The 16,443-nt window shown below is 40.9% G+C and overlaps 1 protein-coding gene across 1 annotated transcript in view; it reads right to left on the bottom strand.

The window, feature by feature from the left end:
• Window positions 1–736: 736 nt before the first annotated feature.
• The window catches only part of SKOR2 (SKI family transcriptional corepressor 2), a 39,802-nt gene continuing 24,095 nt past the window's right edge, over window positions 737–16,443 (bottom strand). The window contains exons 7-8 of the mRNA XM_037902457.2: window positions 5,076–5,141; window positions 737–1,493 (exon numbers count right to left, since the gene is read on the bottom strand). Coding sequence (XP_037758385.2) covers window positions 5,079–5,141 — 63 coding nt within the window. The 3' untranslated portion in view covers window positions 737–1,493; window positions 5,076–5,078. The remainder of the gene's footprint in view (window positions 1,494–5,075; window positions 5,142–16,443) is intronic.

Genomic DNA, 16,443 nt, shown 5'->3' on the forward strand with positions numbered 1-16,443 from the left:
ACAACCTGAGGGTTAAAGGGAGTTCTGCTACATAACTAATGGACACCTTCAATTTTATTAGAAGAGAGACATCCTGCAGAAGCTACAGGTCCCAGCATGCAACGGGACCTGCAGCCTCTGCAGTTTGCACCTCCATCAGAGTGCCATCTTTCCACTACACTTAATGCCACTTTGGTCTGGCCCTGAGCCTCTTTACAACTTACGAACACAGCTTCAGCTGGGTGAGGCCTGGACCAAAGGCAAAACTCACAATAGTGCTGAGAGAGCATATAAGGTCCTTCACACCCCGGAACCTCTACACTGAAGGATCACATGGTGTCTAGGACCTAAAGTGGGTCACCTGAAGGGGGGTGAATTTTACCCAACAACATTAAAGCAATCATATTGTATATAATTTGGAAACGCGTTAGCAGACTATGGGTGTGATTTCAAAAGCCCCCAGAACTGGCCTAAGTCTACTCCATTGATGTAAATGGAAAACTCCCGTTGACTCTAATGGGAGAAGAGTTCAGCTAAAACTGCAGAGCACATTTAAAAAGCCTACATCTCCAGTAACTTCATTCATCCACTGCCAAACTTTACTTTCTAATAACCACTTAAATGGATTTCCACTTTAAGAGTAAATGCATTTAAATGATTGCAAGCTAAAATATTTCCTTGAAGAAAAGTCCCCATGTACAGAATTCCTGTTCTTTTCATTAGCAAATCAATGTACCATGAAACTACAGCAAAGCACATTATGTCAGTTTTCTTTTTTTTTATTATAGACTTTTTATCCACATGAATGATAAAGAAACTACAACAGAGTTAAATACCTTTTTTTTTGATAAGTGATTATATTCTTAATTACACTCAATATTAAATTGTAAAATATTTCCAGAAGAGTACAATCTTAATTCATACAGCAGGCAAAGTACCGGAGGAGGAGGAGGAGGGGGGCCGGGAGGAAGGGGGCGTTAGAATTTTCAGTCTGCTTTTCAAAAGCACTGTGTATGGCTAATGCTTTTCCTTCCATTCAGTCAAAGGTGATTCTGGCCCATCTGATAAGACACACATTTCTTTCCATAAAACAATCACTATTCAACAGCAAAAGATGAACTTGCAGATGCTTCCAGTGTTTGTGGCGTTGAAAGGTTTAGTAGTTCCTTTCGCGGCTTCTCCATGTGCTTCAAAAGCATTTTCTCAGACTCTGTCAAGTTCAGTTGTCCTTCTAAAAACACAGAGACTTAAACTTTGGTACCACCAAAAGATCCAGGACAGGCATTTTTTGATTTTTTTGTTTTTGTTTTTACTAATAAATGGCTGCTACATTCTATTTTACATGGTTGTCCATGATGCTTTGAGGTCACTTGTCCTTGGGCTCACAGGAACCTGAATTTTTTGTTTGCATTTTAAATTCCCAAGCCCTTCCATTTCTCAGTCTTTATACAAATCAGATTTCTGAGTGGTGGGTTGTATCTTACAAGATAACAGCTGCAGAGGATCCTGTGCTTCTGTTATTGAGAGAGACAGAGAGAGAGAGAGTGTGAACATGAGGGTTTATCTATGGTAGCACTTTTTTATTTCTTTACTCAATTTTACAAAATGCATGTATCCCTTTTATTTCATAACAGTAAATTCAAATGAAACAGGTAAAAGAGTACTTCTTCATCAAGGGTGTCATCTAGTGGTTAAAAGAGGAGAATGGAGTCAGGACTCCTGGGTTCTATTCTTGGCTCTCTATGTGACCTTGGGCAAACCACCACCTTTCTTGTGCTGCAATTAATGCCATCCATTAAAGGGGCTAGAAATAACAAGTTACCCATCTCACAGGCATTTTTGTGAGAATTAGCTAGTTAATGTTTGTAAAGCACGTTGAGATCCTCGCATTAAAGGTGAAATGCAAAGAGTTAACAAAGTGTGGTCAATCCATCACAATACAGAGTACAAGCATTATCCCACGTCAGGGCAGCTGAAGGAAGCAGCAGTGCCAACCACACAAAGGTTTGCTGAGAGACACAGAGCATTTTCTAAAAACCGTGATATGGTTAATTGGAAGGAGGCTGAACATTGTTACAAGAAGCTTCTTCCCCTGGACGTTCACAATACACCTGCTGGCAGTGGAAGGAGAGATGATACTTCAAGGGCGACTCACATCAGGCATTAATTGAGTAGCCTGTGACTGCTCAGCAATGCAAAGTTTCTTTCCCTCCCTCGGCGTATTTTTTGCGTGCACACGTTTCCCCTTGAGGCAACTCCTTTTGGCTTGGCACATTGAGAATCAGAAATTACTTCTAACAATATGGTCGTGATTCTCTGCTTGGCTGATTTAGCTTAGCATTTAAGTAACCACTAATCTTTCAAAAGCACTAGGGTCTACTTAGAGAAATCCCTGTTGTCTGCAGGGATGTCACTGAAAACAAAAACAGCATGAGAAATGCATCAATCCTTCGCTCTTTCCGCACATAAACGTGAGGCATTGCTGGTTGTGATGCCACTGTCATCTCACTGGTGCCAACAGCTTTTGTGCGGTGCATATCGGGGTATGAAAACCTGACCTCTAGCACAAGAGCACTAGAGGGCTAATGCCATGCTCGGACAAACGCTTTGCTTTTAGATCAACACTTTATTGAATTACTCCACAGGAGGTCCCTCTCTACCTTAGGGATTTTTTTTTTAGTATTAAATTTATTAATATGTTTTAATTGTATTTTAAATTGGTATTTAATACAGAATCTATTGGAAGACAGTCAGATAGTAGGGTAATGAGAGTGGTAGAACCACCTATATGGAGTAAAATAGAATGATTTGAATGTCATGTTGACCTGTGTAACTAGCTATGCGATTGTTTGGGGGCAGGGAGTGTTAGTTATCAATCTAGCTTCTCTCTGTTCATGTCTAAGTTTTTTATTTTTAAATCAGTTTTTTTTCCAACAACGTGCAGGCAAGCTTTAATAATCTAAGTTATCAAAACCTTGTTCAAATGCCCCCGACTTTCTCTATAATTCCTTCCCAGTGAGGATTACCATGATCGCGGTGTGTAAATAGAAGCTCTCTCTTTTCTAATCTCCCTATTCCCTTTGAGGGATTTATTCAGTGATGCCACAATCCAGAGTTTGTGACATGGTAACTCACCGCCACATCTATATGCTTTGTCTCTCTCCCCCTCCCAGCCTTCTTTGCTTTGCCAGACAAACAAGAGAAACAGAAATGTCAGGGGCTTCCACCACCTGGTAATGGAACCTCCAAAGTTGCCTCATCCTCCCAGAACTTTGGGAATGTTATTCTTCCTGCAGTGCCTTTGCCCCAGGTCTGCAAAGGGACTTAGGTGCCTAGAATAATCACTGGATATAATAAAGCCTGAATTAGGTACTCAAGTTCCTTATACAACGCAGGGGAAGAGACAGGTCCTAAGAATGGGATTCTCAAAAGCCAACAGGCTAGGTGGGGTGCTGCCTCAGCTAGCCAACAGGAACTGCTAGTGAGAGGGATGTGTCCTAAGCTCCGCCCCTCTCATGGAGTCTGGCGCCTAAATCCGGGCTGCAGGGAGGCTCCTCTCTTTGCTTGCCATCCACAGCCGGGAACGCCTCTCCTGCACTCAGGTGACTTCGGCACCTAGGCCTTTTCCCACCAAATGACCATGGGGGTGGGAGGAGGAGGCCTCCCATCCCATAACCATTAGCCGAGGGGCTAGTGTATTCATGTGGGAGGTGGAGGCCCTGGCTCGATTCCCTCATCTGCCTGATGAGGACAAGGAATGTGACCAATGGTTTCTCCCCTCTTGCTGGGCTACAGAGCGATTCTCATTCTGTCTGTGGCGCAATTAATATTTAACTATTTAATTTAAAGAACAGCTTCTACAAGAGAGACTGAGGGAGACCCACACCAGAATATACTAGAGTCCAGTGGTTGTGGCACTCACCTAAGAGTTGAGAGGTGGAACGCCCTGGCCAAATCCTGTCTCCTCAGCAGCCAGGTGGGGGAACTGACCTGGGATCTCACACATCCTGGGTGAGTACTGGACTAGAGGTTATAATGGAGTCCCTATGCATTTTGTGTGGAATTAGACATGCTCAGAGCACACCTACCAGCTCAGGCCCTGCAGGTGAGATAGAGCAACACATGTCTTCCCTGGCTTGAGGAATGCACCAGAGCTTAGGCATGAGATAGATTCTATGGAGCTGGCCTGAAGCAGCAGTGTGCATGCCCAGGGGCAGAAACTTAGGCACCTAGAGGACCTTTTAGAGGAAAAATGTAGGAACTGAGTGAGTTTAGGCACCCACAGGGTTAGGTGGTAGCTGACTCCGGCTTTTGGGGATCGCAGCAGTGCCTAAATCTGGGCTTTAAGCTCCCAAATCTGGGCTTTAGGCACCCAAGTCCCTTTGAGGATCTGGTCCTTTGAGTCCAAATCCCTCTCTACTCTGCCTATAGAATGTACAAGACTGCCAATTAGAGACAGCACTGAAGAACCCAGCAATGGTGTTGGAAAATCATAAACTTGGTCAATATTGCCATCAACATCAGGAGGAGATGGTGGAATTAAATTAGCAGGTGCAAGACATCACTGAAAATACGAATTATTTAAAAAAAGAAAAGGAGTACTTGTGGCACCTTAGAGACTAACCGATTTATTTGAGCATAAGCTTTCGTGAGCTACAGCTGTAGCTCACGAAAGCTTATGCTCAAATAAATTGGTTAGTCTCTAAGGTGCCACAAGTCCTCCTTTTCTTTTTGCGAATACAGACTAACACGGCTGCTACTCTGAAACTTAAAAAAAAAAAGAGTAAGTTTGGCAAGTCTTTAAAGATCAGGTGCACCATAGCATTATATCCATTTCCTTCTCCTTCCTGGCACTTATAGCATGCTGTCCCTCGGAAAACCCAAATCCTGGACATGTACCACATGCATGATGGGTGAACCCCTCTATAGTTACCATCAGGCCAGAGTACTGACTAAGCCAAAATCAGAGCTTTCAGGCTAGTACTGGTAGCATCGCTTCTGCCTCACAAAATGAATCTCTTAATACTTGCAATGGCAGTAATTACAAATATGATGAGTTAGTTGCCAAAATACACGTTCCTTTTTAACAAGTTCACCTTTTAGCTTTTGCTGAGGTGTGTGCCGAGCTTTTCTTTCCTGATCAAGCTTGCTGCATAGGGAATCTGCAACGACACAGAGACAAAGCCATTGCGGTAAGCCAAGAATTTGATAATAAGGTGTCAAAGCCAGATCCTTCAATACGATGGATTCCTTGGAAGTTAATTTATTTTGCCTCACTGTAATATTTTAGGACAAGAGTGGTTTGAAATAAAGCAATGAGATCTTTAAGCAGTTGGGACAAATGTGAAGGAGAGACAAAGTAAAAACAACACACCACATCTTACAAACCAATGTAATATATAAGTTCTGAGACGGTTTTTTTAAAAAACAAAAATTTATAGCAGTAATCTAGAAAAACCAACCAACCAACCTAGCAGCAAAAAGCAGCTGCTGTATAATAAAGTGGGCAAAAGTGTTTACCCCTATACAATAAGAACAAACAAAAGAAAGGGTCTCATTCTCCACTCATTTATATCAGCGTAGCCCGTTGGTCTTTATAAGTTTCTCCTTGATTTATAACACTGAGAGGCCCTACACTGGAATCAGTAACTAATGAAAAATGGAAGGAGAACATAGAAAAAGATATAAGAAAATATTGGAGCTGGGAATGATTTATGCAGTAGGCTACAGAATACAGCAAAACTCTGTCACACCCAACATTTCTTCATGTTTGGGAATCCAAACTACTTTAGATTTATCATTTTTTGACACTGACTTAAATGTTCAGACGTGCCTTCATCTTGATTGCAAAATGAACCATTTGGGGCCACAAACCGGTAATTGCATGAGTGACCTGCTTTTGCTTTCAGTTACACCAGTGTAAATCAGCAGTATCTTCAAATAAACCAGTGTAAGCGAGACAGATCAGTCAGGCCTAAAGCCTGAAGTTGCATGAGCAAAAAGGGGTAACTAACTGTGCAAATGTATGAAAGAGGTCAATGACCCACTTTGCATATGCAACTGCATATTTGACACAGGAAGACATGGATTTGCACTCACATAAATACATTTTGTAGGTTTAACCTAAGAAATTATTTTTTAAAATCTGTCCATCTCAGTTGTCCCTAATTGTATTATTTTAAGGTCCTGTTCTGGTTTTCATTACACTGAACCCCCCAGCATCCAAGAGTATCTGTATTATACTCAGGGTACCAGTGTACTTGTGTAAGTTACCATACCTCAGTGTTATCCATCATCAGATGTGCTCGGTAACCACATATGGGAGTAAATGAGAAACCTGGTAATTCTCACGAGCAGCCACACACCACACAACAAAAACAGTAACCCAGGAACCTATCTTTGCAACAAAGCCCATTGCCAACTCTGTCCACATATCTATTCAGGGGACATCATCATAGGACCTAATCATAACAGCCACACTATCAGAGGCTTGTTCACCTGCACATCTACCAATGTGATATATGCCATCATGTGCCAGCAATGCCCCTCTGCCATGTACATTGGTCAAACTAGACAGTCTCTGCGTAAAAGAATAAATGGACACAAATCAGACGTCAAGAATTATAACATTCAAAAACCAGTTGGAGAACACTTCAATCTCTCCGGTCGCTCAATTACAGACCTAAAAGTCGCAATGTTACAACAAAAAAACTCCAAAAACAGACTCCAATGAGAGACTGCTGAATTAGAATTAATTCGCAAACTGGACACCATTAAATTAGGTTTGAATAAAGACTGGGAGTGGATGGGTCATTATACAAAGTAAAACTATTTCCCCATGTTTATTTCCCGCCCCCTACTGTTACTCACACCTTCTTGTCAACTGTTGGAAGTGGACCATCCTGATTATCCAGACAAAAGGTTTTTTTCTCCTGCTGATAATAGCTCACCTTAATTGATCACTCTCGTTATAGTGTGTATGGCAACACACATCTTTTTATGTTCTGTGTGTGTGTGTGTGTGTGTGTATATAATCTTCCTACTCTATTTTCCACGCATGCATACGATGAAGTGGGTTTTAGCCCACAAAAGCTTATGCTCAAATAAATGTGTTAGTCTATAAGGTGCCACAAGTACTCCTCGTTCTTTTTGCCGATTCAGACTAACATGGCTACCACTGTGATACAGTTCAAGAGTAACCCTTGAAACGCCAATGAAGGGAGGCCAGTCTGAATGAAAGCGGCCTGACGTTACAAGAAGGTGCCCAGGAGCTACAACAACGAGATGTCAGAGAGAACAAATGCATGAGCCTTCTTAGCTCTGGTCCCTCAAGAAGTATTCCCCACCCACTCAGGTGCGAACAGCGTGAGAGGGGAGTGCACACGTACAAAAGGGGAGAAAGAAAAACAAAGAGGTGGCCTAAAAACGTCACGATTTTTAAAGCCAAGATGTTTAAATGGCTAGTCCTGCCTCCATTTCCCTTCAGAACAGGAGAGGGCTGCTGGGGTGTCCTGCTGTCAGAGCCTGGATCACAGTCGAGAGCTCTCCCTCGTGGAATCTGCTCCTTCCAATGGCCCTGCACTATTTGAACCTAGGGATCTCCAGCATATAGTGTAAGGCTGGTAAATTAGCAGTCTTTCAAAACAGGGATTATATACATATATTTTACTGGGTTACTCATTTGGGTGACTCACAGCCAATGCTGTTAAACTGAATGTGAGACGCCCAAACACTAATACAATCAGCGTTTTACAAATAGTTTCACTGTGGTTTTCTCACCACAAGGTATGGAAATCTTGGCCACACACGCAATTGCCAGCAAGCAACATCCACTTGGACGGCTGGCATGAATGCATGAGATCTGCCAAGGTTTTACAGACCACGCAAATATAACAGGCTTATATTGTTACAAGTTAATTGTTCTTAAGTAATTTCTCGGATATATTTGGCATGACAAGCTTTTTCTCCACGTGTAGTTCTGTCCATTTTACCTTTAAAAATATGTAGCTGTAGGCCAGGAGGGAAATTCCCATTTTGTTCCAGAAGGAGTTCAGCTATAGGGCAGTACCAAATCTTCTTTTGCGTTCCTCTTTGGAAGATTCTATTTCAAGTCTCCACAGCTGCATTGGAACTAGCAGAGTTTAATGCTCTTCTCTGACAACAGGGTCCCCCGTTTTTATGCTTTTGCAGTGGTGATCACGATAGAGATAACATGAAGAGCAGGAACGATCTTCAAATAGACATGAAGATCCAGTATGTTCCTTATATCCTACGTCACAAGAATGTGCACTGGTACCAGCGACAGAAAAGGAGTTTCTGTGCACCATCCACTGAAAGTAGCTCCATCATTGTGTCGTCATCCTCTGTGAAATACACGTGGTTCACTGTACTGACTTGAAATCGTTACCTGTGTGGTTGGAATCTCCATTTGTCCACCAATCTGTGTGGTTACCTGTGAAAGTTGGAATCTCCATTTGTCCAGCGCCCTTGTTTTAACTCTGTATCTGAATAATCTGCTTAGCCAAACTGCTCCAGGTGGGTAGACACATAAAATTAGTCGAATATGGTTTAGCCAACACAACCAGCCTACCAGAAAGAATATCCATAGAGGGAAAGAGCCAGATGTGTAGTTTAATACACACATCAAAAGTTGCTTCTAAGAGCCAGGCTTTCAAAACATAGCCTCTATTTATGCATGTGGTATTTTTGCATAAAACCAGATCGGATCGACCCAAAAAAGCATGCATTCACAAACCTCCATTTAGCATGTGCCAGCTGGAGCATAAATTCAATGCAAATGGGTTTGCACTGGAAGGGTGTGATTCTCTAGTGTCTTCCTTCTTGTGCAATCTGCAATCATTTAACAACTGTGGAGAGTGAGTATCAAGCTCTTCCATTGTGACTGGGTAGTAACGTACACAGATATTAGTGTAAATTGATTGCACAAAGTGCAAAAAAGTGACAATCAGGCATGCTGCATGTGTATTCTCTCATATGTATAAATAATAGAGCACCAAAATTGCATGCATAAGTGATTTTGTGAACTTGCACGAGCAGCGGCTAGTTTCAGGCCCCTTTGGAAATCTGGCTCTGGATACATAGGACAACCATTTTTCAGTCAATTAAAATAGTGCTGATGACCCTATTACAAAATTACCTAAAAGGAAAGCTATTCGGTTTATCCCGCTTTATTTTTACTTTTTACAACCACTGACTCCAAAATGAAATCCTTTTAGAGACTGGATTTACCAAACCTTGGGAAAGGAGCACTGTTCCATCTTATTAACACAGCACATTCACGGACACAGGTACAGGTTCAGTTTACTAAAAAGTGGCCATTAGCAACCAAAAGACTAGATACAATGGCACCTGCTAACCCAATAGAGCAGCTTGTGATGTGTATTCAGTCTCTTATATGCGGACATCAGCAGGAAAAGGAAGTTTTACTGCTCTATACCCCAGCAGAGCCAAACCAACTCTGCGGGGAGAGAGCTGGATTCTATTCCAGCTCATTCACCAGGGTTGTTAATTAAGCTCAACTGTGGGATCAAGTTCTGCTCTTGTTTATCCTTGTCTCTCTGCAAAGAGGTCATATGAATGCAGAATTTGAAGACAACAGGGCTGCACAGTGTCATCAAACACAGAAATTTGGCCTGCAGTATCTCCATTACTGGCGATAATGCATGAGATGGAGAGAACTGAGCTTGCAGTACTGGCAGGTATATGTGGGGAGGGCAGGGAAACATCTTTTCATTTGTAAAGTGAGAAAATCTGACTTGGAAATCAGCAAGAAACAACAATGGGACCCCACAAAGCCACTTTTTACAAAGTCAGCTAGGTATCAATGGACATAAGTACCAGCTGAGAACAGCCCTGGGCTCAAGGAATCCAGAGCCACTCTGTAAGACTGATTTCTGCCTCTAATATCCTTGCCAAGGTCAATCTATTCTAAAAACTTTAGGCAAAGAAACAAACTGGTAATGCCATTGACACACTGATTTGCATTGCTACTCGCAGCCAGAGAATTCTGAATGGCAGACAGGCCCTAATCTGACTCGTTCACATACAACTAGATACACTCACACACGTATACTGAACACCATGGTCGTACAAAGGGCCTATCCTTCATACAACATAAATTGTGAGCTATTTAATTTTAATGCAACCCCATTGGTGTTTGTTTTTTTAAAAATTACAGTAGCACATTAAGGACTCAATGAGGAATGTGGTCTCCTGCCCTCAAAAAATCAAATTGTTCGGCAGAATTTTATTTTTTGGTGGCTCATGATCATTTAAAAACCTGCATGAATGGCAGGACTGAGAGGTAGACATCAATTCTGCAGTCAAATAGCTACTGGATTACTCGGTTCTTCAAAGAGGCCAGAAATAGAGAGAGCTCCAAAATGCAGCCCTGGAAAGGATGCCCCTAAACTTTGAGGAAATTCCAGTTGGATCGAATTATGGATCTGAACTTTGTGACTAGCCCAAAGTTGAGCAAACAGAGAGAGGGGGATTTGCCAGAGTCCCTTTAAAATAAAATCCAAATAGAAAGTGAGGTCACCATTTGAATGGTTTACATTCCTAGCTTTTCTAAAAGCAATGTTGCATTACATTGTAGCGTGTAGAAGGGTCTATTAGTTACCCTCTGGAGAGCTCAATTATAATCATAGGATAACAACAGAGTAACCTTTTCTGTAGCCCTGAACAGACTAAAATGTCACCTCTGATCTGTTCCACACATGGGAAGACAGTATGAAGGATGTTCTCCTCACCCGCAGGATGCATTTGACAGACAAAATATCCAAGGATATACAAGAATATAAGAGACGTCAATCAGAAACCACGATAGAGTCAAATCAAAACGAAAATGGAAGCATTTGATGGGAACCACTGTGCTCTGTCCATCTCAGGAACACAGGGATGTTGCCCACCGTTTATTGCTGTCCAGGCTTTTCCCATCTGGTGCACAGATAAATATGCAACTGCTCAGAAGAACGTACTAGCAGATTTGTTGGACCTTGAGTCTCAAGCAGGTGCTCAGGAGAGTAGCTGGTTAGTTTTTGAAGTCTGGAGATGCTCATCAGTTTGGTCAAGTTGGACCAAAATCAGACCTACTATAAACCAGGGCTGTACCCATTTACAGTAGATCTGAATTTACCCCACCCTTCTAGCAGGAGATTTTCATTCTCATGGGCCATCAGGTAAAGTGTGGTGACCATTCTGGCTGAAGCCATTGTATTCTACTTCAAGCATGTATTCTTTCTCCAAACATAACTATTAGACTTTGTCAGGTTTTGGCGAGGGAGAGGAATCCAATGTTTTAAAATCCAGTTTCTCATTAGAGGCGATGATTCGTTTCTTCTCAGCAGAAGGAGCGAACAGATTGGAACATTTCCCACTAGCTATAGTGCACATAGTGAAGGAACCTGCTGCTGATCAACTCTTTTCTCATCAACAGTTGCTGTAGCTCACACTGAAGTCAAACTGCTGTAAAAAAAACCCACACTGGGCCAAATTCTGCAGTCACTTACTCGCACCAAAGTCAATACCCTTTGCAGAGCGTGTAGCTGAGCGCTGAATTTGGCCCACGATTTTTCCAGAAATTAGTAATTTTGCGCCTGCCTGTCAGGAAGTCATAAAATAATCTTTATAAGTCCATAGTGGAAAAAACATTAAAATTAAACGTATTGATTGAACATTATTTTAATTGACGTTTTTAATGGAGAGCTTTAAAACTATGAAGTGTCCTGGCTGCCATAAAGTGCAGTAATCACATGGAAACAGCAGAGGGCACTTCAAGACTGATACGTGGCTTCAAGATACTTGTCACTCCAGTTCATCCAATGTTATTGGTTTAGCAATTTATTATCTATCAAGTGTTCTGCATTGCAATTTCACAGTGTAATTCAAGAAGTATGACAAAAGAACGTGCATTCAACGTAAGTATTAGCTGCACATGAGGCAGGAGCTTCAAATACTGTTTAACAATCAAGACACAATTGTCATTTACATTAGAAAGTCTTGGAACGATAATAAGTGGCATCTGAAAATTAGATTCATCTCCTTGACAACAACTTTCCCAAAAATGATGCCTCAGGCTAAACTCTCTCATGCTTGGTCTCAGCTCAATGGTGATTTTTTGGTCCCCAAAATGCTTACAGTATTTTTAAAATTCCAAATGAACACTTGCTTAGTCAGCAATGACCAGACCTGAACAACTTTGGTTTAGAACAGCGGTTCTCAACCAGGGGTACTTATGCCTCTGGGGGATGCAGAGGTCTTCCAGGGGGTACATCAACTCATCTAGATATTTGCCTATTTTTACAACAGGCTACAGAAAAAGCACTAGGAAAGTCAGTACAAACTAACATTTTTTTTATAGAGACAATTATTTGTTTATACTGCTCTATATATTATATACTGAAATGCAAGTACAATATTTATATTGCATTTGATTTATATTTTATAATTACATGGTAGAAATTAGAAAGTAAGCAACTTTGTGCTGGAACACTTTTTGTACTTTTATGTTTGATTTTGTAAGTAAGTCGTTTTTAAGTGAGGTGAAACTTGTGGGTATGCAAGACAAATCAGACTCCTTCCAGTAGTCTGGAAAGTTTGAGAGCCACTGGTTTAGAATGAGCAAAGTTATAAGTGTTTGAAAATCATACAGTGCACGCATGGTACATTATTTTCCAAGAATTGTTTTTAATATCATGAGGTGTGGAGCTAAAGACATATCCATTTTCTTCTGGAGTTCTGCCCATTGAAATAAACATGCACAGATAATATATTCACATTACATGACCCTATACATGTGAGAACATTCATATAAAACTTGTTCAGTGTGTTTACGTGACTTTTAAATGAATGCAGTTGGTCAAATTCTGCAGTCAGTTACACACTGTAAATTTGGACTAACTCCAATGAAGTTAGTAAAAATACTCCAGTTACACACCAGTGAAAATATAAGCAGAATTTGGCCCATGTGTTTATTTGAATAGGCAACAAATAGTTCTCCTCTATATTCTTCTTGTTCCAATATAAAAGGAAATTCAGTGCAGACAACTAAATTAATGCAATGCTATCACTAGATGCACAACAACAAAAAAAATCAAGAAATTCAAACGATGATTCCCAAAGTACCCATAACGTACATATATTTTCAACCAAATTAATCTATGATGCAAATCCCCTGAAGTTAATGGAGTTATACCATGGATATATTTGGCCCATAAAGATTAAAACCATATGTAACAATACAGAATACCCTTGTATGTAAATGGCTTACAGTTCCCGTAGGAAGCTTAACTTCAAATGTACTGACTGCGTGTTTAAATTCTCAATCAAAATATTAACAAAGATTTTTGCACTGAATTTAAAGAAATCATCAGCTATTTGCTGCACTATTTTATAGTAATACTTTAAATACAAAGGGCCATATTCTGACCTTAATTGTACTGATGAAGCCTTGCCGATATCAATGGGGCTGCACAGATGTGATTAGAATTTGGCCTAAAGAGTTGTTATTCTTCCCCTAACACTCTGACAAAATTAAACAATAATGGAATTTAGGCAATCCCAGTGAATGGAGAACAGACCCCTAGATTTTTGACACAGGGCTTAAAAATACAGGTTAGAGCTTGTCACTGTAAATACATCCATGCAGTGCTATGTAAACATTTAGTATATTTCTAGCAGGCATTGGGAAACAAAGATGGCATAAACTGCCATGATCACATTTCTATTCCTGTTCATGAAAACAATAAAACACTGAACCTTGTGATTTTTGCATTTGCTGTAAATTAAGGAAATGTTCCTAGTTGATTGGATGGAGAAGGAAATCTGGGAGATCTAGTTTAGGAAATAACTTCAGAACTCTGATTCCTCAAAACCTATAAGCATTACAGAGGTGATCCATTCAGACTGTGGTTTGGAGGTTATGCTATTTAGCTGATTATCAATGACCATAGTAATCTGCTGCAAGTGCAGCCAAAACAAGAGGATTCCGGGGGATGGGAGGGGAGAGAGCTAATTGGGCCCCAATTCTGCAAACGCTTACACATTTGTTTAAATTTTACTCCCAAAGGTGGTCCCATTGAACTGAATGGAACTACTCAAGTCTTAAAGTTAAAAGCACTTGTTTACACATTTGCCAGATTGGGACATTGATCTCCAGCTATTGCTACTAAACTATATACAGGTCTGACAAATGTTCTTGTCTGACTTCAGTGGAAGTCTCATGGCAAAGACCAGTGTATTAGCAAAATAATGCTTCAGAATTTGTGGGGGAGAGAAAGGGATGGAGAATAACAGCAGTAATCCCAAAACATGAAAATAATTTCTTAAACATGGTAAGGTTTTCTTCGGCCAGAGTTTGGGGTCCAAAATAAGTGGCCTTACTTTTGGAGATACTGAGTACCCCCAGCGTCCACTGAAATCTCTCTGAAGTTAGCCGGAGTGGGGGAGCTCAGCATCTCTGAAAAACCAAACTACTCCCATGGGTGTCTCACCACAGGTGCATGTGTTTGATCATTTTGGCCTTTAGTTTCACTTTAGTGTTCCAACATCATCTTCTGGGTCATGACAGTAACCAAAGGTTGGACAATCCCAGGGTCTACGACAGACTCAAGGAAAATATAGATCCTCAGTTGCAAAACTGATCTAGATAAGCGGGGATATTTGGGAAGCCTGTCTCATGGAAGTGTTGAATAACACCAGGCTGATGACTGTGTATGAAGAAGGTTTGGCACTTACAGGATGAACATTAACTGAAACCCTTCCATTTACTAGATACTTCTTTCTCTGTGAAAGATTACCCACAGTTCTTTGACGTGGAGCAATCTCAGCTTCTAATTTCTTTGTTTGTGTCAGTCTAGGTTAAACCTCTGGGACCAAATTTTCAAAACAGACTAATCACATACAAAGACCTAAGGGTATATGTGTAGACATCCACATTCATGAGCAACATATTTTTTTTACACGAATATGTAATGTTTAACAGCTACATTTGCATAAATTTTGCTGTGCATTGAAAATCTGACCCTTAATGCTGTTAATCACTTTTTGCAAATGGGTGAAATTCATCCCTATGTAAACAGTCACCACAAGTCTACAAGAACATAAGAATGGCCATACTGGGTCAGACCAAAGGCCCATGTAGCCCAGTATCCTGTCTTCTGACAGTGGCCAATGCTAGGTGCCCCAGAGGGAACGAACAGGTAATCATCAAGTGATCCATTCCCTGCTGCTCATTCCCAGCTTCTGGCAAACAGAGGTTAGTGACACCATCCCTGCCCATCCTGGCTAATAGCCACTGATGGACCTATCCTCCATGAATTTATCTAGTGCTTTTTTGAACCCTGTTACAGTCTTGGCCTTCACAGCATCCTCTGGCAAAGAGTTCCACAGGGTGACTGTGAGTTGTGTGAAGAAATGCTTCCTTTTGTTTGTTTTAAACCTGCTGCCTATTAATTTCATTTGGTGACCCCTAGTTCTTGTGTTATGAGAAGGAGTAAACAGCATTTCCTTATTTACTTTCTCTACACCAGTCATGATTTTATAGACCTCTATCATATCCCCCCATTAGTCGTCTCTTTTCCAAGCTGAAAAGTCCCAGTCTTATTAATCTTTCCTCATACGGAAGCTGTTCCATACCCTTAATCATTTTTGTTGTCCTTTTCTGAACCCTTTCCAATTCCAATATATCTTTTTTGAGATAGGGCGACCACATCTGTACGCTGTATTCAAGATGTGGGCATACCATGGATTTATATAGAGGCAATATGATATTTTCTGTCTTATTATCTATCCCTTTCCTAATGATTCCCAACATTCTGTTCGTGTTTTTGACTGCCGCTGCACATTGAGTGGATGTTTTCAGAAAACTATCTATGATGACTCTAAGATCGCTTTCTTGTGTGGTAACAGCTAATTTAGACCCCATCATTTTATACATACAGTTGGGATTGTTTTCCAAAGTGCATTACTTTGCATTTATCATCATTAAATTTCATCTCCCATTTTGTTGTCCAGTCACCCAGTTTTGTGAGATCCTTTTGTAGCTCTTTGTAGTCTCTGCCTGGGACTTAACTATCTTGAGTAGTTTTGTATCATCTGCAAATTTTGCCACCTCACTGTTTACCCTTTTTTCCAGATCATTTATGAATATGTTGAATAGGACTGGTCCCAGTACAGACCCCTGGGGGACACCACTATTTACCTCTCTCTACGCACAACTTAAAACTTGGGCCTGATGCCAACCCTTTGCAGAGGGGTGAATTTTACCCAGTGTGCATCTATGATGGGGGACCATTGCTAGCACAATATGGAGACATTTAATTGCTTACTGTTCACTAGACTGGTGTAGGCAAGTCCTCAGTTTCACTGAAGATGTACATCTCTCTGTTGAGTCAACCCATGGAAAGTCGTTCCCATTTAGCTGAACCTTGCAGACACCTGCTG

Source organism: Chelonia mydas, chromosome 5, assembly GCF_015237465.2.
Source record: "Chelonia mydas isolate rCheMyd1 chromosome 5, rCheMyd1.pri.v2, whole genome shotgun sequence".
Taxonomy (NCBI): Eukaryota; Metazoa; Chordata; order Testudines; family Cheloniidae; genus Chelonia; species Chelonia mydas.